At 39.5% G+C, this 24,953-nt stretch overlaps 1 protein-coding gene across 1 annotated transcript; it reads left to right on the top strand.

Annotated features, from left to right (window-relative positions):
- Positions 1 to 24,953, top strand: LOC108790196 (carboxypeptidase O-like). The gene is made up of 11 exons (XM_018560407.1): positions 1 to 80; positions 3,936 to 4,011; positions 5,867 to 5,991; positions 9,513 to 9,627; positions 11,511 to 11,612; positions 11,727 to 11,831; positions 13,126 to 13,236; positions 15,482 to 15,572; positions 20,096 to 20,298; positions 22,963 to 23,047; positions 24,682 to 24,953. The coding sequence occupies exons 1-11, from the start codon at positions 1 to 3 to the stop codon at positions 24,951 to 24,953; spliced, it is 1,365 nt and encodes a 454-aa protein (XP_018415909.1).

Genomic DNA, 24,953 nt, shown 5'->3' with positions numbered 1-24,953 from the left:
ATGAAGCTTATCCTGTGGAGAGTGTGCCTGCTGGGTGCTTTTATATATGGAGGGTCATGTCTGAAGGTGGAATATAATGGGTAAGTATTGCAACAAATTACTTTTTCATTAAACTCACAAAAATTACTATTGTTATTGTACTATGTTAAAGCAGATTTTAACCCTAACTGAACATTTACTTTTACAAAGCACTTTGTATCATAAACAATTATTTTTGTATGAAGAGGTTTCTTTTTACTTTTTTTATCATCCTTTCTTGCATCTCAGTGCTGCAGCCTCTGTGCAGACACTTTAAGTCAACATGCAACAGCTAGATGGAACTTCTAAGGGTTTTCTGATGGTGGCAACAGTGGACCATGTGTGCATAATGTGTCCTGGAATGGTCTCTTGTAGTCTTCATTGGAAGCATATGTGATAGAATCACAACAGAGGGGGCAACTAGGAGACAAAGACAGAGTGTTGTCACTTAATAGGACGTACCAGAAAGAGACCTTTATAGCATCACTATGTTGAATATTGAATTATGAATATTGAGAATAATGAGTGAAATTACATTACCATTCTAAAGCTTATGCTAACTTTTTGTTTCCTGGGGTTACAGAAGATGCACAGCAGAACATACAGAGCTTAGCAGAACATAAAAAGCTGATTCCTTAAGAGTTTATTTTCTACTGTTTTTGTTAATTATCAATACATAACTTCCAATATTTTCTTATGACAGGTGTATGGTAATTGACGCTTGAGCAGTTGACATATTTTTGACAATACTAAATGTTACTCCTAGTCATTTTCTCTGAGATCCCCACTATGAGATTAGTTATCATCTGGAAAACTATTATTCAAACATGCTCTGTTCTTTAGAACTTTGACCAACACACTGCAAGCAGTGCATTGCCCTTTGGAAGTTTTCATTTGCTTCTGTTCTATCTTTTGCACACGATTAGTGGAGTTTGACAGCAAAATAGATTTGAAAAATCATGATAATAATGGGTTCATTTTTTAAATAATCTGTGACAACACATTAAAATATAAACTACAATAACAAATTTTTTAAAATACACGTATTTAAACTGTATATACAACATAAAACCTAATAGATCTCTGATTTAGTCCCTTGTTAGAAATCTTGTCAGCTGATGACTTTCTATTCTGTCTACCTCTGCTGCACTCATATCAGTTACATTGTTCCAAGCTATCTCTCAGGACTATAGAACCCTTCACTAGTAATAAGAGCACCGGTTCACTGAGTGCCGCAGGAAATCTGCCAACCCCGAACATAGCGACAAATCACATTGAATTGAAAAGGTGCTTTGTCATGAAGGGTGACTTTGCTGCCTCCGCCCAAAGTACTCTTGCAAAGTACCCTCCCAATGTTGACCAGTTGGCTTGGTATGGTTCAGGAGAGGGGGGCACGTGCTTGCTGCCTTACCTTTCTTGGCCAGCAAGGCTACGTGCTGGGATAAGGGTTTGCTATAGACCTTCAGGGGGAACCAATGCTATTTATTTGTATGCCCTGAAAACACATACTATAAACTTATCCAGGCATGCAAACCATATCAGAACAGCCATACCAGACTACATGCCCTCAGTATCGGGATGGGTACCTGCAAGAAGGATGACGGCAAAGCCACCTACCTCGCAAGGTACATTGTCCCCATACTAATGCAGATAAGCGCCTAAATCACCAGATACCTGGAGTATATGGGGTCCACAGGGGGAACTTTCAGAATCTGGAAGCCTCTTGAGAATAAGAAGGTCCCCAGATATCCAGTCCTCCCCCTATGTGAATGAGTACAGGGTGAGTACAGGCACATTTACAAAAAAAAAATAAACAGTATATAAAAACACAGAATCTCTAGAAAAAGTCATTTACTAATAATTTACAAATGTAAACATGGTTCCCTGATGTAAATGTCACATCAATCATGCCATCCAGCAATGTAGATTCAGTGCCAGTAATAATGAGCGATGCCCCAATGACTTGCCACCACCATGATCTTCTCCCATTGCACTCCCATTGCAACTTCCCCTGAAAACAGCACTGGGGTACCTGAGTGATGTCACTGACCAAATATGGTCGTATACATGGTGGCGGAAATCTACCATTTTGTGGCAGCAGTGATAACGTAACTAAATTACAGTCTTCCAGCTGCATTAGTCAGAGGTTCGGGTGAGCAAACTGTTCGAATCTGGCCAACTTGTTCATGTTTGCTCAACTGCTGGCAAGCTGGGTTCGGGTGAAACTCATGTTTCTGGTTTAACCCAAACCAGAAGCTTATCCTTACCCCTCACCTCTATATTATGGAGCAGAGCAGAGGGGCAAGTGTTCTGTAGTCTTTTAATAGGGTCAAAACGCTGCTTATCCATGATTACAGTACAGTGAGTCAGCGTTGTCACCTTAGAACAGAGATTGCAATACAGGCAGCATTTCCAGTTAAAAATAAATTAAAAGAAAGCCCATAAAAAAAAACTAATGCAGCTGCCACAACTAAAGATTAGTAAGCTTCAAAATATTACATTTTAGTCCTTGGGTTTAGATACCCTTATGTACATTCATGGGGTCCCATCTAAAGATTTGTCAAAGCTGGTCACTCTCAAAAATGTATGTTAAACTTCTAGCCCACCGATCTCTCAGGTTTACATTATTAGTCCCAAAGCAGCATATACATGATGGTTCCTATGGTAGAATCTTTACTACCAAGCAAAATTAAATAAATAAGAATCACTTGCAAAATGTATAGCAGAGAGTGAGAGCATCGCAAATAAAAAATTAGTTCAGTACAGATTTTTTTTAATCTTGACAAAAGTTCAATAGATAACAGTCAACATTTTTCAGGGGATCTTCACTCTCCCTTCCTCAGGGCTTTAACTGGCAATGATTGATAAGAATATTTGACAGTATGAGAAAACATTCACAGATTATAATGACAGCAGGAGCATGGAACTGACTTTTGCCCACAAGGTTGCGGAAAGCATTATACAAACAAGCTCCATCACAGCCTCCCTCACTCTCTGCACTGGTAAATCCTGCCGCGCCAGCGATTTTTCCCATCAAGAGATGTGTTGTGTTTCACTGAGGATGGCTGCTCCTTGGCTGGTGTCAATCTTTCTTTTAAGCAGAGAATGATCTGACATAGGATAATCTTGCCTTCTGAAGAAGCCATTCTCTGTGAAACATGTCAGAATGAACTGGTACATGTTTATATTGCGGGCTTCTTAGGCACCCATACCATACAATACCACACAAATTCTGAACTATGCAAATGGGCAAATTCCGTAATTTCCCAAAACCTCCTGGTTTAGCTGCATTGTCTGAAAAACAAAAATATAAACCTGAAATATTTGCTATTGCTAAAACTCAACAAATTCTTCTAATCAAAATATTGCAGACACAACCGTTTCACATAGGTGAGAATTGCTTCTTTTTCGCATAAATTAATTTTCTAACTACTGTAAGTCTTTATTTCTCAATAATCCTTATTATATACCATATACGGTTAATTATTTCCACCTCGAAGGCAGAAAACCCATGAATTAGTCTTTGTGAGTTGAGTTTTACATAAAAATAAAAAATGTAATGTACTTAAAAATAACAACACATGCAGAAATTCAACTGATCCATGCAATACAATTTTCAGGGCCCATTCACACTTATGTGTTATAATAATGCAAAATAACATGCACATTTTACTGTGCATTACCACAGTGCATGGCCACTCAATGCACTAATACAGTAGATGGGCAGCACACCACACTGCATAGCACTACAAAGAGAATTCTGGTAACGAAAAAAAAGGTCCTGTCTGATTTTCACCATGTTGATATGTCTAGATATTATGTCTTATATTAGAATGTCTAATATAAAATGCATATTTTTCTGCCACTGATGTCTTTTAGTGAATTACAAAATGACATGACAAAAACTTTTTTTACAGAGATCAAGTGCTTCAAATCATTCCACAGACGGAAAAGCAGGCTAAATATTTGCAAGAACTAACTAATAACTGGCTGGTAAGTAAATCTCACGCTACCTAAATGTTTGTAATAACAAATTATACAAATCAGTATCGGTTACAGATACAGTGTCAATAACCAGAAATGTTCATTACCTTTAAAAAAAAATCTAATTTATAATAATAATAATAATTACTATTATTAGTAGTAGTAGTAGTATTTTTATAATATAATAAAATTTTATTTTTTTTAATTACAAGCTGGGCACTACAAAGAAAGTAATGTGAGCCATTCTGTCTGTTTATGTTTTATCTGCTACTTAGTAGAGTTTGTCCTTTTATGGAGTTTCTCATAAAACATTTGAACTGTAATTTTCCACTTACCAAAGCTTATCATAAATGTGACCTTTACGATAATAATGATAAAGGAGAGCTGTAGGCAAAACACTAAATGGAGTAATACATGTCTAGTATAATAAAATGATCTAGCTATTATTTCAAATACAGTTACTTCCAGCAATAAATATTACCCAATCCACAATACTCACCTAAACCAAGGTGCAGGCTTGCTCTTAGACCGGTCCCTCCAGCCTCTCTAAGCGGTCCAAGGTCCTGTAAACCATCACGTTCTATAAACAGTGTATAGACATGAGGATGCTGAGGAACATTTCAATGCTGCAGCAGAAGCAGGAAGCCAACTCAGTTTTAGGTGAGTATAACATTTTTTTTAGCACCTAGACAAAAACGAGCAGTTAACCCTTGCAGTACAAGGGTAGCCCCACTGCAAGGGTTAATAAAAGTTTTGCCCAGAGTTCTCCTTTAATGTTTTAAAAGCAAATGAAGCGTATTGTTGTTCATATTATGAGAACTATGTTAGTAGTGGAATTTATTTGTGATGAAAACATGACTTTTTGCTTGGGATCAAGACATTACTTTTTTGTAGAGCGGTGCTTAATTTTACTGGGATGACTTTTTGCTTTTGTGCTATTAGATTCTGAAAAATTTAGGGTTTTAAAAGAGAAACATGCTTGTTTTTTTGTTGGGTTAGCCATCATGAAGAGATTGGTCATTACATTTGACCTTTTAATTGTCAGGTACCCTCCACTATTTTGCACTGCATATCACTGAGTTAATTTTGCTATTTTCACTCACACATTATTATTATTATTAATATTATACTACAGGATTTATATAGCTCCAACAGTTTACGCAGCGCTTTACAATATAATAGTATTATATATATATATACAGGTGAAACTCGAATAATTAGAATATCGTTTTATCTAAAAGGCAGAGCACCTTTAGTTTTTGATATGGTTGATTTGGTGAAGTTGTTCAAAACAATATTTCAGATTAAAAAAAACACTCAAATAGAACACAGATAATTTTAACATGAAAAAGTCCTACTAAATATAAGATATGAAATTGCCTTCAAAATAGTGAAAATTAAAGCTATACATAACAAATAAGCAATGCACACTAAATACCTTTACTACGTTATCTATTTTGCATTATACTAGAATGATGCCTCGAAAATTATGTTTAAACCTCAAATACATGCAAGGATGCCTTTCACATGTAATGTACTAGATGTTTTATATTTGTCTGAGTATTTATTTTATTATTTATTACAGGTATTTAGCACTGACTATTTACGCAGCACTTTACATACTGCACATTCACATTAGTCCCTGCCCTCCTGGAGGTTACAATCTAAGGTCCCTATTCCACATGCACACAGGGACAATTCAGACAGGAGCCAATTAACCTTCCAGCATGTCCTTTGAGTGTGGGAGGAAACCCACACAAGCACAGGGAGAACCTGGCCGGGATTTAAACCAGGGACCCTCAGTGCTGCAAGCCTAACCACTACAACACTGTCTAATTGCATGTATGTGTCTTCTTTTTGCAAGCTGGATTTGTGGGATCCGAACATTCCTGAAGCAATACATGCTGGACAAGAAGTCCATGTCCGAATTCCTGCTTCTCATCTTAATGAAATGAAAAATACACTTCTTCAAAATAACATTCCATATAGGTATGTTCTTGTATATAGAGCAAATTTGGAGACTAGAGAAATAGGGCTGTACATAGAGGTGCAGAGGTATGTGAGCGATCAGTTCATCCTCAAACCTGCTGCACTGTTGTTGAAGCCTACTATTTTGGGGACTCAATAAAAAAGTAAAGGACACACATGATGTATATGTTTGTATAGCTGTGTAAAAGGGTATGATCAGTACCTGTTTGCTCAAAAATTCTCAACATGTGAAAAAAAGCACTTTTCAAGACACCATCCAACATGTTTGATTCAATAAGGAGTAGAGAGTGACTGTTTACTTAGGAAAGGGAATGTTCACTTGCCTTAGTAAATAAGGTGATACTGGGTTCAGGTTGAATACCCAGTCATGAAAAAAAGAAACTGACAAAATCAAGAATTTGTTTGCTAATGACTAAACAGCCTCTGCTTAGATACATCAACCATAGTATTTTACTAGCATGAAGCCTTGCATAACACAATACTAAAACATTCAACTAAAGTGATGCCTAAATCAGGATGTATAATGCCGCCATAAGGCCCAGAGTATAGTAATCTGTTTGTATGTATATTACACATCTACAATTATATACGCCATAGAGTAAACCTGTCCATATAGTCAGGGGCGTAATTAGAAATAACAGGACCCCATAGCAAAATGTTGTATGCCCCCCCCACCCCAACACACCATAAAAAAAAAAGTACCTACCTCCAGAACATGTTCCCGTGCCTGTGCTGTCTTCATCTCCTTCTCTTCAGCTCTGCTCCTGCTGCCTCTGACATCAGAACCAAAGAAAAGATCACTCTGCCGCTCACTGCTGCAGAGGCCACCATACACCCCGCACAGCCCCCCAAAGACCCCACAGAGCCACCTGAGATCCTGCAGAGCCTACCTAAGACCCCACGCAACCCACCAGAGATCCTGTACAGCACACCTGAGATCCTGCAGAGCCCACCTGAGACCCCGCACATACCAGAGACCCCCACAGCACCCACTTGAGATCCTGCAGAGCCCACCTGAGACCACGCACATATCAGAGACCCTGCAAAGCCCATCTGAGACCTCGCACAGCCCACTTGAGACTCCACAGCACCCACCTCAGATCCTGCAGAGCCCACTTGAGACCTCGCACATACCAGAGACCCTGCACAGCCCACCTGAGACCCCCACAGCCCACCATAGACCCCACAGCCGCCGGGCCCAGCCTCCTTCACCACTACTGCCGCCAGGCCCGGCCTCTTTTCGCTGCTGCTAACGTCTGGCCCCCTCCTCCATAGTCACCATCGGGCCCCAGCCTACTCCTCCTTGGCTGCTGAGCCCAAGCCTCCTGTCGGGGCCTTCCTCTGCCCCGGGCCTATCCAGAATATTACCAAACAAGTAGCCCTGTCAACAGTATGCGTTAAAATCAGAGGTTTTAGTTGCACAAACTTTTGGCCAAAATCCAGAATATTAGCCTGATACAGATGCATCAGTGAAATATTGATTTTATGGATAGGCACCATGGAAGAGGTAGTAGATTTTGTCAGGAGACTGGAACCTAATGACCCTGGAAAAGCACCCTCTGAGTGCCGAGGGCATGTGGCCTGGTATAGCAGGGAGAGGGGGGCACTCGCTCATCCCCCACTTTCCTGCCAGGCCTGTGCTTGGATTAAGGGTCTGGTTAGGAATTTTAGGGGGGACCCCACATTTTCCCGCCCATTTTGGGGGGTGGGGTTCCGCCTTAACATTCCTACCAGACCTAAAGGGCCTGGTATGACTTTGGGGGGAAACCTGTTAAATTTTTTTATTTTTTACTTGGGGTCCCCCTTAAAATTCCTACCAGACCTAAAGGGTCTAGTATGGTTTGAGAGGGGTCCCCATGCTATTTTTTTAAATGTTTCTTTCTTTTACATTTTTTTATTATTTTTGAACATTTTTTATTTTAACATTCTTTAACCTCCCTGGCGGTATGATTATTTGTATTTTCGTAATTTTTTCGGCGCAATTTTTTTTCGGATTTTTTTCGTTATTTTATTTCTTCGTTTGTTCAGGTTTTTTTTCCGAATCTCCCGCCGGTTCCGCCCCCGTGCGACGCGTCAGCTCGCAAGGGACGAAACCCGGAAGACAGATGCCGGCGCCGGCTGGAGGACACCGCACGGCTCGAGGGACAAGGTAAGTAAATACTGTGGGATATTCCCGAGTGTAGCTCAGGGTATGGAGAAGTAACCCCGAGCTACACTCGGGAATACCGCCAAGGAGGTTAAAATTTATTTTTATTTTGTATCATTTTTTTCTTTTGTTTACATTTATTTTATTCTGATCGCTACCTCGGAGGCTACCTAGCGAGTAGAATAAGCAGAATAACCAAACCGAATGACGCTCAGCAGCATTCGGCTATTCACTCACTGCAGTTCGGCAGCGAGTGAACTTCCGTAGGTTCAGCTCAGCTGATCCAGATGTTGGGTCTGCTGAGTCGAACGACTTCTTTACTTCGGCTCAGCCTGACCGAAACCAGCCAAAGCCAGCCGATGTATGGCTGAAATCAGTCGAACAGGGCTGAAGTGAATAGCGGAATGGCGTTCAGCTCACTTCACTTCAGCTCAGTTATTAACCCCCATAGTGTTGCTGGAACTCTAATCAGTCTGGCTGATTTGCAGTCTGTGATAACTTGATCATTCCTAGGTGTTCTGCTATTGTTTGCTCCTACCTGTAGTGGAGTATGACCCTGCTACAGAGTGAGGCAGCCAACTGGTAGTGTTTATGCCTTACCAGACAATCACTAGGAGTTTTATGGGCAGTGGTGCATGCTGGGAAAGTGCATAAATACTCACGAATAGCCATGTGCTCAGGGCAGTCCGCCCCCAGGCCTAGCGTGGGGGTAGGGTGTATACAGTTGATGAAGCTGAATAGGCCTCAAGCCTGCAGGAGGTCAATTATGGACCAAAGAGGGGTCTGGAGCTATCTGGAGAGGAGAATCAGAAGAGCCCTTTGACTGCTTGAGTTGCCAGGAAGGCCAGGATGGCATGGACCTCAGGAACAAGTGTGGTGTCCCTCCCAAGGAAGATCTCAAGAATATCCTCTATGCAGATGTGGTCCTGTTACACCGTGGCATCCTCTACTCAACTAAAGTATTCCTGCACTGTGGAAGCTGGAAGGGTTTGGTGAGCCTGGAGTCTATTTTTGCCATGGATGTCTGTAGCCCAATACCTGTAGAAGATGAATATCACCAGTACTCCAGTAGTAGCATAAATCCTTGTGCTTATTTATTGAAGTGAAATGTCACAAACATGATATAGCCTATAGGCTATATAAGATAACAAGATATACACCAAGATGCCGGTTCCCAAACATACGAATAACGTCGCCCAATGTCATGCAGGCGCGTCTTCATGTGACGTCATGCGCTCCGCCTCCAAGATGGTGGCGCGCATGCGCAGAACGCACCTGGGTAATTACTTAGAAGCAATGGTTAGATGATTTTGTAATGTTCACTGAACTTTTTTCAGCAAAAAATAAATCATATAGTTATTTTTTCTTTTTTTAGTGTGTTAATTGATGATGTACAGCAACTGATAAATACGAACACAGCCTATAATAAGAATTTGAGATCCGTGTCTTTGGAAAGCTTTGATTATACAAAGTATCACCCTATAGATGAGGTAAGAATGGAATTTTCTTTAAGTAAGCTCGTTCCATTACTATAGTTTTCACTGTGCCATGATTAAAAAGAGGGAGATGTTCAATGCTGGGAAAAATGTTAATATTTAAAGCAGAACTGTACATATAATTCACTAATTAGAGACCCTGTCACCAGAACAACCACTATATTTTTATAAATAATAATATAATGGTGCTTTTTTTGTAACTAATATTGCTCTCTAGACAATTATTTGCTACTTTATTGCAGAGTTAGAGGCACCAGAAAAATACAATGAATGATTTACCTCCAAGTAAGCTGCATTCTTCTGTTTTTGGCTGCCCTCTGCTGCTCCTTCCTCAGCCACTAAATCAGATGTATTTGAAAGTTGAAGTTGTTTGCAGGAAAAGTGCTGCTGAATGTAGCCTCAACATATGTAAACAGATAGCTAACACTGTGATTGAGAGCAGTTTTCTTAATGCAGGCTTAGCTGTGTGCAGGACAATTGCTCTGGATCACAGCTTTTTATATACACTGACCTGCCATAACATTAGGACCACTGACAGGTGAAGTGAATACCCTTGTTTACCTCATTACAATGGCACATGGAAGTGTATGGAATATGTTAGGCAGCATGTCCCTGAAATTGATGTGTTGGAAGCAGAAAAAATGGGCAAGTGTAAGAATTCGAGCTGCTCTGGCCAGGGCCAAATTGTGATAACTAGACTACTTGGTAAGAGCAATTCCAAGACTCCAGCCCTTGTTGGATGTTCTTGCTTTGCAGTGGTCAGAACCTACCAAAAGAGATACAAGGTAGGAATTGGCCACAGAGTCATGGGCAGGCAAGGATCACTAATGCATGTGGGGGGCAAAGGCTGGCCCTCATAGTCCAATCCAATGGAAGAACTACTGTAGCTCAAATTGCTGAAAAAGTTCATGCTGGTTCTAATAAAAAGGTGTCTGAACACAAGAATGGCAAACGCACTCATCAATTCATAACTAGCTTTAAGACAAGGTGCACAGGGAAGGGCTTTACAAAAACAGACATTTTGGCTATTCACTTCAGCCCTGTGCGGCTGATTTGAGCCGTACATTGGCTAAAATCAGCTGTACATCAGCTGGCTTCGGCTGCATGTTCAGCTGAGCCGAAGAGCAGAAAAAAAATGCAAATAAAAGAACCCTTTAGGTCTGGTAGGAAAGTTAGGAGGGACCCCTATTTAAAAAAAAAAAGTGTGGGGTTCCCAGAAAAGTCATACCAGGCCCTTTAGGTCTGGTAGGAATTTTAGAAGGGTCCCCAAGTAAAAAATTTAAAAAAGTGCGTGGGGTTCCCCTCCAAAGTCATACCAGGCCCTTTAGGTCTGGTAGGAATTTTAAGGAGGAACCCCACCCCTAAAAATGGGGGAGGGAGTGATGGGTTTCCCCAAAAGTCAAACCAGGCCCATTAAGTCTGGTAGGAATTTTAGGAGGGACCCCAAGTTAAAAATTTTAAAAAAAGGTCTATGGGGTTCCCCTCAAAGTCATACCAGGCCCTTTAGGTCTGGTAGGAATTTTAAGGAGGAAACCCACCCCTAAAAATGGGGGGGGGGAATGTGGGGTCCCCCCTAAAATTTCCAACCAGACCCTTGATCCGAGCACAGGCCTGGCAGGGCAGGAAAGGGGGGATGAGTGAGTGCCCCCTTTCCCTGCCATACCAGGCCACATGCCCTTGGTACTGGGAGGGTGCTTTTCCATGGTCCCACCTGAAAAGGCACCTGGTCCCCGTGCCGATGGGAACAAGGGTCTCTTCCCCACAAGCCCTGGTGGCATTGGTTGTGGGGGTGCGGGCAGGGGGGGGCTTATTCCCATCAGGGTACCCTGCCAGTCGTTATTTAAAAAGTAATGAATCATATTATTTGCTTTTTACAGATTTACACGTGGAGTTACCAAATCCGAGACGCATATCCAGATCTAGTTACATTAAACTATTTGGGCTCTACCTATGAGAGTAGGCCTATTTACTACTTTAAAGTAAGTTTAATTTAAGCATGTTGTTTGGGACTGGTGTAAAAGTTGTCACAACTGAAGCTTACATTCAGCCCTTGGGGGTTTTAATTACCTGACATGTATTTAATAATTTTGCAGATTGGATTGCCATCTAATAAGAAAAAGAAAATTATTTGGATGGATTGTGGAATACATGCCCGGGAATGGGTCTCTGTTGCATTTTGTCAATGGTTTATCAGAGAAGTAAGTAACTATCTGTACGATGCACAGATACATGTGACTGACACAAACATGTGACACAAACTTCTGCAGTAACATTGTGCTAACAACCTCCATTTCTAAATATGATGGCGTGATGTAATAGGTGCCATAAAATACCCAGTACACTTAACTGTTTACACAGGCCAGGTCAAATGTACCCCATCCCCTTTTCTGCAATACAAGTCTGTGTGAGGAAACTTGTGCTAAGGGGTGTGGCTTGTACTCAGCTTTGCCAGCATAGAGCACTACAGTGTGACAGCAGGAAGCAGCATTTTACTTAAAATAAAAAATATTTTAAATTATTTCCTATCACTTTCTCAAAGATTTCATCCCCACACAGCTACCTCCTCATTTATCACTTGCCCCTCCCTTTTAGATTGTAAGCCCTCATGGGCAGGGTCCTCCTTACCATCTTGTCTTGAATTGTATTGTGATTCTTATGTCTTCCTTATATTGTAAAGTGCTGCGCAAACTGTTGGCGTTATATAAATCCTGTATGATAATAATAATTTCCAAGCAAAAATCAGTCACAAATTATGACTTCTGTGAGTACAAGTCTTTAAAGAGATACAAAGATGTGAAATTTTAATTGAGCTTTAAATTTGTTTAATTTATATAATTCAATTTATAGCTTGCATCACTGTCAATTTATTCAGCTCTAAAAAGATAAGGATGACATTCAAATGGAGTAGTCCATAACTACAAAAGGGCAACTTCTAATTGGTCGGCTTAAGTTACTGCTCTTTGAATATACTTATTTGCCTTACTGAATAAGCACATTATGATAAAAGCATTGATATTGTGTTGTTAAGCTTGTATTGTATTGCTTTGCCTTCCTCTGGATCAACAACGGGTAGCTGTGGGCATAGCATAGCGTTCTCTTTAGGCTTTTCTTCTCTTTTTTTTTCTTTCTACGTATCTCTATAGGTTTAACTCAATGGAGTTGTGTCTTTTTTCAACCTGACTAGCTATGTAACTATGTAACTATGTATACTTATTAACATATTGGGCCTGGATTATAAAATCCTCATAAAAAAGTAAAAGTTAGATATATGCAGGTTAGACCCATTATCTTCCTCCGTTTTACATGTTAGACTTGAAGTTGCATAGAAGGCACTGTACATTATTTACAAAAAAAAATTGACATTGGTGTCCCATGGCAGTGCTCAATGTTTCATATATTTATTGTTGATCAAGGAGTCTGTAATAATAAAACCAAATACATCCAAATGCAAACTAAAAAACATTTTACTTTATATATTTTTTTTATTTTCAGCTACTTGAACGTCATCACAGTAATAACGTTATACATAAAGCCCTAGAAAATACAGACTTTTATATTGTTCCTGTCATCAATATTGATGGATTTCTGTACTCCTGGACTACGGTAAGGTCAAATCCAACCAGCAAACTGATTTTCTACAATATTAGCCACTGCCCATACACAATCTTATATTATTAATACAATATTTCAGCGGTTAATCCCTTAAAGGGAAACAGCCGGGTATTTTTTCAGAAGCACACATTTTATGTTATTTGCTTGATAAAAGGAAGCCTTGTGCTAGCTCCAATTGGCTCTTGTCAGACACTAAACAGGACTGAGGACTCAACCCCTGCCCAATGTCCAAATGTTAAAAATGCAAAAGGAACACAACACCAATGGTCATGGAGTCCAAATAAATATTTGATTAGTTGATATTTGGATAGGAAAAAAACAGCCAATGCTTTTCGAGGGGTTCTGACACTCCCCCTTCCTCAAGACTTATATACCATACAGACTTCTAGTAGGTGGAGGCTGTAATAGAGTTATAGTTTTTTTTTTTTTATATTGCTTATGTAGGGGTCTACCCCCTAACATCCCCTGTAATAGAGCAGTGTTATTAGGTTTTTTTATGTGGCTTTTAGTTTCCGCAGTAGGGTGTGCTCATCAGTCACCTATGTGCTTCATCCACCAGGCTTTGCTGTGACAGAGTACTGTGCTGGAGAAGTATAATTCTGACAGTGGTCCTGTGATAGCCAATCAGTGTAGTAAACAGCATAATAGGAGGGATTGGCTATAGCAAAACCCATGAGCATGCTCAGAACTGGGGTCTCTTGTTCCTGCCACTCCCCGGTTGGGAGGTTGATGCTCAGGTGCTGGGCTGCTGCTCAGGCCTGAGAGCTAGGACCTTAAGACCTACACTCATGAAATGCCATGAGTGTAGGTTTGAGCTGGCAGGTGAAGCTGGGGATTTTTTGTGTTTTGTATTGTTGTAAGCCTTCCCAATGTGCTCCCTGCCAAACAGGCTGGTTATAGATTCATGCAGGTACCATTTTTTCTAGTTTAACTATACTGGATCCATTACAAGGACCTCACCCATGTTAACTAAGGTCATAGGGACACTGGAGTAACCCTGGAACCTCCACTGGTCCAGGCTACAGTCTGTCCTGAAGCAGAGTATACACTGGAACCTCTGTGGGAATGCAGACACTTCTGGCCTATTGAGAGGGAGAAGATGGACCTTCCACTAGGAACTGTACACCTTGTAAGAAGTGATATTATTCGACTATCAGCATTTTTGGATATTCCAGCATATCTATCCACATCTTCTGTTCCACGTTCTACAATAAATATTTAAAAGACACCCATGGACTCAAGCTCTGCTTACTTCTGCAAGATGGTTTATGTGATTAATAACACCTGGGGACAAGGTTATCACATCTGGGGGTCCGGCATGTAACCACGTGGCCCAGTTGGGTGGAGGCACTGCCATTACAGTTATGTTACAGTCCCTTACTCCCACTTAGCGAAGGCTCAGGATTTTCAAGTTACCTACAGGCTAGCAGCGGTAGCTGATTAGAGACGGTCGTTTCATATGACCACACACCCCCCGCCCAAAACAGGCCTAAACTTATGTTCGTTAGGAGCAGTAATCCTATTCCTATGGCTAGTCCGCAGAGGACAGGCTGGCAGGGGTCAGGCTGTTCTACTAAGGCCTTGGCTGCTTCCTAAAGAAAATAAATTATAACGTTTTTGAACACCTTTTGTTTTGATGTACCTAGAATGTATTTAGCTCAGTTAAACTAAAAGGATGTCTAAACACAAGAACAAGAATTTTCTATATTGTAGCTTAGCAGTCCATAGATATCTTGTCTGCATTAGCTTTCTTTTTTCGGTCTAAGTATATTTTCAACAAATACAGAAAATACTTGTTGATCTTGCCAGAAATGCAATGCTCTTGCCACCTCCTATGTGCTCAAAAGAGAGCAAAAACAACTTTGTCTTTCTTCTGTGAACTACTAATCTCCCCATGCCCTATGTAATGGAGATAAACAAGATGGACATGTTCGTACTGCAGCCTGGGAGGCTTACACAGATATAGATACTGTGAGCTTAGCAACCTGGGGACAGGAAGTATACTTTTTGTAGCATTACCAGATGAAAAAAGGCTGAAAAATATCTCTGGCAAGTTCAAAGGCACATGTGTGAAGGAAGAACACTACAGCATTTAAATATAAACTAAGCTTTTAATTACATGTTTTTTTATGCTTTTCCCTGTAATTTTTTAAGTTAGTGACAAGGGCTCTTTAAGCAATTCATCTGTTAAATGTTTTATTCTCATTCTCTGTTTTATCCTGCTTTTAATGCATAGGATCGTTTGTGGAGAAAAACTCGCTCACCCCATAACAATGGGGCATGCTTTGGAGTAGACCTCAATAGAAACTTTGATTCAAGCTGGTGCAGTAAGTTTATGGAAAAAAATGTTTATTTCTATGGTAATGTAAAATTGCCATTGGGAGTTGTTTGAAATGTTATTTTTCATATACAGTGAAAGTCGATTTCCACCTTTTTAAGTGATTAGCATTTATTGTGGTAATGTAGAGGTGCAGTAATGATGTATATGTGTTAACATTTACTTCACTCACATTGCAGGTTTTCTTTGTTTTTTATGAACCTTTTATTAGACCCGAATCGTAGAAATTAAAAATTTTCTCCACAGGAAATTCATTCTGACACGGGGGTCCCCCCTCCCTGTGATCCTGTGTAACATGATCACTAAACACCACACACAATACACTGTTCAGGGGGGGCGGGGGGGTTGCCACTATGAAGAGCTCAGCTGTAATAGACACATTGCTTTTAGAGCACAGAGGTGGCCATTTTTATGAGGATATGAAGATGAAAGCTAACACAAAATGTAAGTTTCTGTGTTCATATACAGCAACTGTGTATGCCTGCTTCATGTAAACTCAATGTACATTGCTGGCATATGTTTTTTTTAAATACTGCAAAGGTGGAAATGGACTTTAAGCTCTCCTGATATTTTACTGAGTTAAGTAGTTACTCCAGTCTAGTTATATGGATATTGGAATATGGAGGTACTGAATGGAGAGGTGACACAGGGAAGATGTGCAGCAAAGGAGCAACTAAGATTATAAATGACACTGCTATTAGTTGATAATATTGTTTTGGCTACCAGTTGCTTTACATAGTTACATAGTTAGTCAGGTTGAAAAAAGACACAAGTCCATCGAGTTCAACCTATAGAGATACGGAGAAAAAAAAAGAAGAAGAAAAGCCTAAACAAAACACTATGCCCACAATTACCCAATGTTGATAGCAACAAGAACAAAGCAACTGGTAGCCAATTCCGTAAGTCTTGTGCTGTCATATAATTGTGTTCCAGTTCAACACATACAATCAACTGTTCAGGTCAGCCATAGAGAGGGCAGGTTGTGTCCAGTCACTTGAATAATTACAAGTGAACTAATACTTTGTCCTTTCTGGGCAAAATAACAGGTTCACTTACTTGCAAAATGAAACTGAGACAGGAATTTTGAACAACCAGGAAGCAATGGCAGGGGAGAATAGAGAAGGTCATTATAGTATGTTAATAGGTTCCTGCAGTATGCTGAACCTATTATTTTGCTCCATATGGGCTAAGTAAAAGTAAGTTTTAAAAAGGTTCATGGGGCATGTTACTGCAGAGTTTAGAAAATTACACTTACTAAGTTGGCGTCCTGCAGTAAACACACTGCAACAAAATCTAATTGCTGGCTACAGTTAACCCAGCCCTAGCACAATTATTTGAACTGAATAAAAATGAGGTTCAGATTCATCTAAAACATTTTGCATATTTGGCTGAAAACTTTGTGCCCAAACCAGAATGCACTGAATAGCCTTTGCACAAGTCATCTGAGTCTCAAATATCTAATAATCTAAAGCAATGGATAAACCAGCCATATTATCAGTGTAAGTTGAAGCTGGTTAGGGAAAGCTAAGAAATGTATTTAAGGAGAAATAGTGATCTATAGATAATAAATTCCAGGTTGGTCCCACCACACTCCATGTCCACAATTCTATAGACCCAGTTCTTCTTAGGACTACTTTTTTCTGTATCAGCATATCACCATATATAACATTATGGCTAGGCCAATGGATAAGCAAGCTTAAAATGACAGGCAGAGGTGCAATGCATGTAGACGGAAGTGGCAAATAAGTCCTGCAGGACAAAGTGGTGATAGGGCCTCTCAAACTAGAGGAGGGCACATCTGCCACATCTCCCTATTTGAGACCTAATAAAGCTGCTCACACACTGTCCTGCAGCTGGAAAAAATGTCACCAACATTTCCAGTTGCTATACTTTAATTTTTATTGTAACATTAAACCTGCCTTGTCTCTCCCTATTTGGGCCAGTTCTGTTTGCTGTCTTGCTGCTGGACAGTTGCTACAGAACTATACCTGTGGGCTATAGCTTGAAAATTCTTGAAAAATAGACAAGGGAATGGTGAGGTGACGTGTTTTTGTTTATTCACAAACTATACCATTTATTTTATGAGGACAGCTTCCTGTGGCTTTTAGAGATCTGTTTTGTTGGTCAAAGTACTGATTCATGAAAAAGTTTTTTGCTTAAACTACCTGAAATAAGCCTTTTTTAACCGAAATGAACCAGATTGGGCTACTCAAGCTCTCTAAAAACTAAGTTACTTCTAAAAGAAAAAGATCAGTTTCACTGCCAAATATGCACGGCCAGAGTATGCTGTCACTAAGACTGTCAATGAATATTGTGCTATTCTGTAACACACTTTAAAGCTAAACTCTGGGCACAAAAACTTCCATTCACATATATTCTTCAATAGCCAAAAATGAAATAAATTCACTTTGTGTGCAGCAAATTCCTTTACGTACCAAGATACTACTTAGTAAAAGTAGCGGTGACATTATCACTGTTCTGCACATAGACTGTGGAGAGATCGGTGCTGTGAGATGGACCCAGCAAGTCGACCCAGTATAGGCTGCCTGCAGAGAACTACAGGGGCAGAGATAAGACCAGTCACCCTGCACAAGGAGAGAGTGCATCAACAACCAGTATTTATTACAGGAAACTTCTGCACAGAGGCAACGTGCATGAGTTGTTTAATTTTGTATTACTGCACAGATCTGGAAGAAGCACACAAATATTAAAGTAGGAACACACATGCCTATTGGAGTTGGACACTATATGCTTTTTCCAGAGTTCAACTTTAAGGCGTGCCCCAAGCCTGTAATGTAAAGATTAATTCATTTAAATCCAGAACATCAGAGTTTTAATGATTGATGCATTGTTCAGTCCACGGTTCTAATGGATTCCCTTCTTGATCGTGTAGCTGATGGTCATCTGTCATCATCTTTCTCCTAATCAAACCTTTTTTATAGCCCAGTTCCCCCTACCAAATGCATTCAAACTCCAATGTCCTACATTTTACTTGCCTTTGGAATGCATGTCAGGAAAAGTTCCGTCGACTTTCATTCAGCAGTACACAAGGCACTTCAGAGGTTGCATTTGACCTACTTTGTGTTGCACTGCAACTCTGTTGATACAGCATGTCCTATTAAGGTGAATTTAGATTTTATGTCATAGGCTGTGTTTTTCATTCAAATGCAGCTCCTGTGCGTTTGATTGGAAAATGCAGCATTTGACTAAAACCCATCAACATGAACCCTTAGCTATTATAACTATAAGAACCTTTCTCCAGCTCCTGTAGTGCTGGGGGTTACTTCATCCTCTTGCCATGGGGAGTACTCCAGGTCTTGCAAGAAGACTGGGAGCATCTTCTCAGGAGGATATGGGCTTTTCTACATTCCCCAAATCTCACTGGAAGGAGGATGACTTCACCCTTACTTAGCCACGGAGTTAAAGGTTACTATATTATCTAACATTTTTTGTCCTTTGGGTGATTTTTTTTGTAACACCTTAACAGGGTTATTTACAAAAGGGTGAAGAGTTTGGAGAAGGCAGTGAAAAATCTAGGCCAACATAGCTGAACTGGAAAGTGAGCTATAGTGAGAAAGTAAGGCTAACTATTTTGGCCTAGATTGTTCACTCCTGCCTTCTCCAAACCCTATTGTGAATAACCCTGTAAGTGTTTTTGCAAGGTGGAGGGGGTGCACATTTAAAAAGTGGACCCTGATTCTTATGGCCCGCTTTAAAAAGGAAATATGGTAATTCAGCAAAATCAAGATGTGTATTTTTTTTTTTTAGCATGTCAATTTTTATTAGGAATAAGAGAATACAAACATGTGCGAAGTTCGGCAGTTATCACGACTCAGGTTTCAGTACGCAGACTTCACCTGAAGAAGTAGCATATCGATATACATCAAAGGTAATTCAAAACAGATCATAACAACATATTAAAGGGAATGCGTCACATCCATAACAATTCCCTAATGAGGGAGTTCAAACAATCAAAATCAGGTCAGCGGATCACCTCCACCCCCTTTAGGCATTCGTGGGAGACGTTTTGGCTGAGATGTTCGAGTATGGGGAAAACGAGAGAAAAAAAAAAAAAAATAATACTATGCGGATGTACAGGTCTAAAGGATGGAACCAAGATTCAAAGGACATCTAAAGGGCCCAGGGAGCTTGTTAATTTCGCAAGATGTGTATTTTATGTCTATATATTTTCAGCTTTAAGTGACTTTAGCAAATATGGGAAACCGGTAAATTCCATTTGTGGGTTACTTTATTTAAAAGCTAATAAAGTGTCAAACATGTTATCTGAGCTGCACTGAACAAGGGAATTCAAATGCTCTAATGTGGTTACAAAGGAAGTCTGAGTTTGATTACGTTTGGTAAGAGGAAGGAAAATATTCAAGCGAACCATGGTCTCTTGCAGAAAAAAAAATAGTGGCCATGCCTATTGAATATTTTTAAATTGATATGCTGTGTAAAAGTCCATAATGAGATCCTTTAGCTGACTTATTTTTTTAAATCATTGGTTTGCAGCAGTCGGAGCATCTACGAATTGTAGTACCAATACATTTTGTGGACCTAGACCATTCTCAGAACCAGAGGCTTATGCTGTGCAACAGCTGGTGAACAGTCTAAAATCTGATATCTTGTGCTTCCTGACAATGCACTCTTATGGACAATACATTCTTCTGCCTTATGGTTATACCACAAGTCTTTCTGTAAACCATGAAGAAATGGTAATACCCTTTGCAATTATTTGGTTACATATATTTTTACCATACTGTACATTGCACGAACCCTGCACTTTTTTACACTAGAAAAGCAAGAATTCAGTAGCTATGATAACAAGCTTAGGACATGACCATTTAGAGGGTTTTTTAAGGCAGGATAAAAGTGATGGGAGGGTGTTCTGCATTAGTTGTGGTAGGAACAATAATTACATGCATTGTGCACACAATCCAGTCTGTTTTCTACCAAACTTTTTGGAGACTCGCCAAAAATAATAAAAAAAGAAATTATGGTACTAAAGCTCAGTAATACAAATCAGTATTTCTAATTTGTCCTCCTTTCCAACCACAGAGTGGTTGGAAAGTGCCTTTTTGGCAGGCCGAGAATGACCTGATTACTAAATTGTAATACATTGGTTTTTGATTAATCATATGTATTCTAAAGCTTGTATCCACTTTTTAGAATATCAGTTCCAAAATCGTAAAAGAATAATTCTGCTAATTCCTAGAAGCCAGAATGGCATTTACTTAAACTATTTCTTATTGCCTGTTTAACCTAAAGGAGAACTATGAGGCAAGTGAAAATCACTCAGCCTCATAGTTCGAGCCGACGTGTGACAATTAAATTGCACATACCGTTGCTCGCTCACATCTCAATCCTGTGCCTGCAGAGAGCCATGACTGTCACTCACGGCTAACTGCAGGGATTCCCCACCTCCCCTCTCCGATCCTCCAACGCTGACTTGCGGAACGGACGGGGGAGTGGGCGGGTACAGCTGGCTCTGCCTCTAGATAGGCAGAGCCAGCTGTCACTCACGCAGCTGGGTGGATCCAGACAGAATTGTCTGGGTGGATCCAGACAGCGGTGTCTCAGTATACCGCGAGCTGTAGCTCGTGGTATACTGAGCTTTGGGTGATGGGAGGACACTAGTTTGTGTCCTCCCGTTACCCTTAGGAGAACTATGGGGAAAAGCACTGACCCCATAGTTCTCCTTTAATTCATATCCTGACCCAAACTGATTGATACAATTTCACCTGTTAGATAAAGGTTGTGTTGCAAATTATGTAAGGCATGGCTATCAATCTGACAGCCCTCTAACTATCTCCCTGCAGCCAACATAATTGCAGGAATTTCAGTGAAAGAGACAGAATTAACAAAAATGTTGAATTTAACCCTCAGTATGTCCTGTCATCACCCTCAGACTTGTAAGTCACAAATACGCTTCATGTCTGTTCAGCCCATAGCTCCCTCCCCATGGAAGTCCAATCAGAGAAAAGAAATGTTAAAAAAAAAAGAGGTGGAGAGACGCTAATTGTATAACTGGCAGACAGACTTGTAAAGAAAAGAAAAGTTAGACAGTAACGTTGTAAACTATGACCATACTTAAAACTCGGAAGAGATTTCAATGGTGCATTAAAATTAGATTACTTTTTTTTTACTTTTTGTCATAATGTCTTATGACAATTATCTTGTTCTTTCTTTTTCTATACATCATGTTACTCTCACTCATTTTCTGTTCTTTTGCTAATTATTAACCATAGCTCACTGCTAAAACAAGAGCACATCAAAGTGGGAAAAAGGTCTTTTACTACAGATGGTAAATAGGAAAAAAACTCTATTCTTACTTTCTTTGTGTGCACCCCATTATCGTGGTTAGTAGGGGACTGCTGGCCATATACAGGGGTTTAGGGAACTCCTGAAATAAAGGGACCGGATAATGACAGGAGCATAGTGAAAATCCAGGACAGAACAGGAACATAAATTCTGAGCACACTGCAGAAATACAGAAAAGAAGGGTCAAGGTAGACAAACAGCAGTATAGTGTGTTTTCAGACAATGGTGAATGACTCTCATGCAAGTATCCAGAGATTCTAGTCTTTGCAAGAGCCGTTGAATGTAGAAGATGCTCTTCTGCAGTAGAAACCTCTCAGTATATGACTTATGACAAACAGCATCAGAAGCTGAACCAATACAGACAACCAAACCAAATAAATGCCAGTGCAGGTCATTTTCAAATATACAAGACAGAAGAGCCTAATCCAAACAAAGGGGCAGATAGAGGCCGAAGTTCACAAGTCAGTAGATACTAACTCAAGTTGGGTGCCCCAGCACTGGCTAGCGAGAGTGGAGCCAATAAATAGCCACATACACATGAGGGATGAGACATAGGTGAAAAAGGCCAGAAACACAGAATAGCCCTGAGAGGGAAAACCATTTTATTAAACAAACTGAAAGGGAAAATGCATCAGATGCATGACACTCATATTGCTCATCTATGGGAGTACAGAGGGTGGCAAAATAGTGGTTTAATTCCTGAGAAATACTGTAGAGTAATACATTAAGGCAGTCAAATAAAAATAAGAGTAGTCATATTAGGTCTACGTTTTAGTGTCATTCACATCGAGCAATGTAATTGAAGAAGCTAACAATTTAAATGTATTTAGGGCAAATCGACATAAATATCATTAGCCACAATTAGAGAGAATACTGGGAATTCAAGATTGCTTTTTATGTTACTTTACTATAATTCAGTTTGTTTTATTTCAAGAGTCATTATGTTATCTTCTTCTGGGCGAGTGCATCAAAGCAGCCTTTTTCTTAATTGTATCTGATTGGTTTCTTAACAAGTACACGTCACAATGGTCCTTTATCTTTAAATGTTTGTTTTGTAGATGGCCGTTGGTGAGAAGGCTGCAAACAGTCAAGAGCGAATACATGGTTTAAAATATAGTGTTGGACCAGCATCTCACATACTATGTAAGTTTACATGTATAAGTGCTAGGATAACTAATTATTTGTGTGTGACCAAAACTTGCATATACTGTATAGCATGTGGATATAACTGAAGGGTTGATTTAGAAGCTGTACACACTATGTAAGGTAATAACAAAAAAAGTAGACTATACTGAGCTATCAGCAAACTTATGCAACAAAATCCCTGTCTTAATAGGATATTTTTTTATTTATTTTTCCAGCTGGAAACCCACTATTAGAAATCAGCATTATTCTTAATCAAATAAATAAATGCCACCTACTCACATTTTTTATATAAAAACAAAAAAAGTCTACTTAGATATATAGCTTTTACTTACAAAAAATGCTAGGTTTTATATTCAATATTTGCACTTTCCATTCATACATACAGTAAATTATGGTAATCCTTCTAAATACATTTTATGGTATTTAGGAAAAGTAAATGAAACATTGTGGTGTTTCTAACCTTTTTAATGTAATAAACATGTTATCTATGTTGGTCCACTAGTTTTCTTGTGCTCTATCCCATACACTGCAAGCCATGTGGGTGCCACAGTATACAGTATATAGGAAACAAGGGAAGCTTAACAATAGATACAATCCTTCATGTTATAGTTCTCTTCCATTGTCACAGAGGCAAATCCCTCTTTTTCCAGTCCACCATCTGTAACATCACCCACAAGAAAAAAATTAAACTAGGGATTTTCAGAAACAAGTATCTGTATTGGTGCAGATACTTGCCATTTTCACGAGAACTATCAGGGTCACAGCAGTAGTTGCAACTGTGACTGGGCCCTGGCTCTCCACCACTGTCATGAAATCATACATTAAAACAGGGATGCACAAATCTCAAGAGTCACGTATGCTGCTTAAAAATGACAGCTACCTTCTAACTTTTGAGTCTTGCTCTAGTCTAGTCTTTCAATGGAGCTGGACAAAGTAATCAGTATTTGTATCTGAACATCCCTACTTTAAACCCAGAAACTGCAAATGTATCGGTGAGCTTAACTTGGAGCTTTCCTAGATTATACCCTAGGTTTATATGTCAATGATGGTCCTAAAATCCTACCCTTCTTTAAAACGGACCAATTTTAATCTTTTGTTTATGTTGTACACTAAAATTAGTTTAAAATGTCCATGTCCTTTTATGTCAGTACCTAATTGTCCAGTCTCTTTCTTAGCTTCCTCCACCAATACATTAATAATTATACAATGTAGATATTTTTCCCCCAGAATTTCTGTTTTACAGACTTTTTGTTTAAATCTCTCAATTGTAATATTCAATTGCTCATCAAAAATGTGTTATTCAGTCATAATTCCTTCTACTCTCATCATTGTTTCAGAGAAAAGGGAAACAGCTTGGTTTTTATCGTTCATAAATGGCAAACCTTCCCCTAGGAATAACCTATCTCCTTTCCAGATCACAAACATGATTAGTCTGTTAATCTTTTCCACATTATGAAATGTGTCTATATTTTAAAAACATTTTCCATCTAATGCATAAATACATTAGCATACTGTACTAAGAGCATACTTTGCTCCCATAGCTTATCTTGTATTTTGTAGATACAAGTTATCATACCAGTGCCAATGATCTTGTTGTTATTTTTTATTTGCTTCGTTTACTTATGCAACAGATATCAATGCTGGCAACTCAATGGACTGGGCTGCCGACCTTGGAATTCCTTTAACATACACGTTTGAGTTAAGAGATAATGGGACATATGGCTTTGTACTTCCTGAGAACCAGATTAAACCAACCTGTGAAGAGACCACAGCTGCAGTTTTATCCATTATTGAATATCTCAATGAAAAACATTTTAACAGTGCATCAAGCATCTTTTCTGGCACACTTTGGATAAATCTGAGCTTCTCAGTCCTAATTGGCACATACTATTCTTTATTTTAA

The sequence above is a fragment of the Nanorana parkeri genome, unplaced genomic scaffold, assembly GCF_000935625.1.
Source record: "Nanorana parkeri isolate BGI_ZX_2015 unplaced genomic scaffold, ASM93562v1 scaffold453, whole genome shotgun sequence".
Taxonomy (NCBI): domain Eukaryota; kingdom Metazoa; phylum Chordata; class Amphibia; order Anura; family Dicroglossidae; genus Nanorana; species Nanorana parkeri.
This window is presented reverse-complemented; position numbering and strand designations above follow the sequence as displayed.

Coding starts and splice junctions, on each gene's coding strand:
- LOC108790196 (XM_018560407.1), top strand. CDS start 1: ATGAAGCTTATCCTGTGGAGAGTGTGCCTGCTGGGTGCTTTTATATAT. Junction 9,628..11,510: donor AGTATCACCCTATAGATGAG/GTAAGAATGGAA, acceptor TGCTTTTTACAG/ATTTACACGTGGAGTTACCA. Junction 11,613..11,726: donor GGCCTATTTACTACTTTAAA/GTAAGTTTAATT, acceptor ATAATTTTGCAG/ATTGGATTGCCATCTAATAA.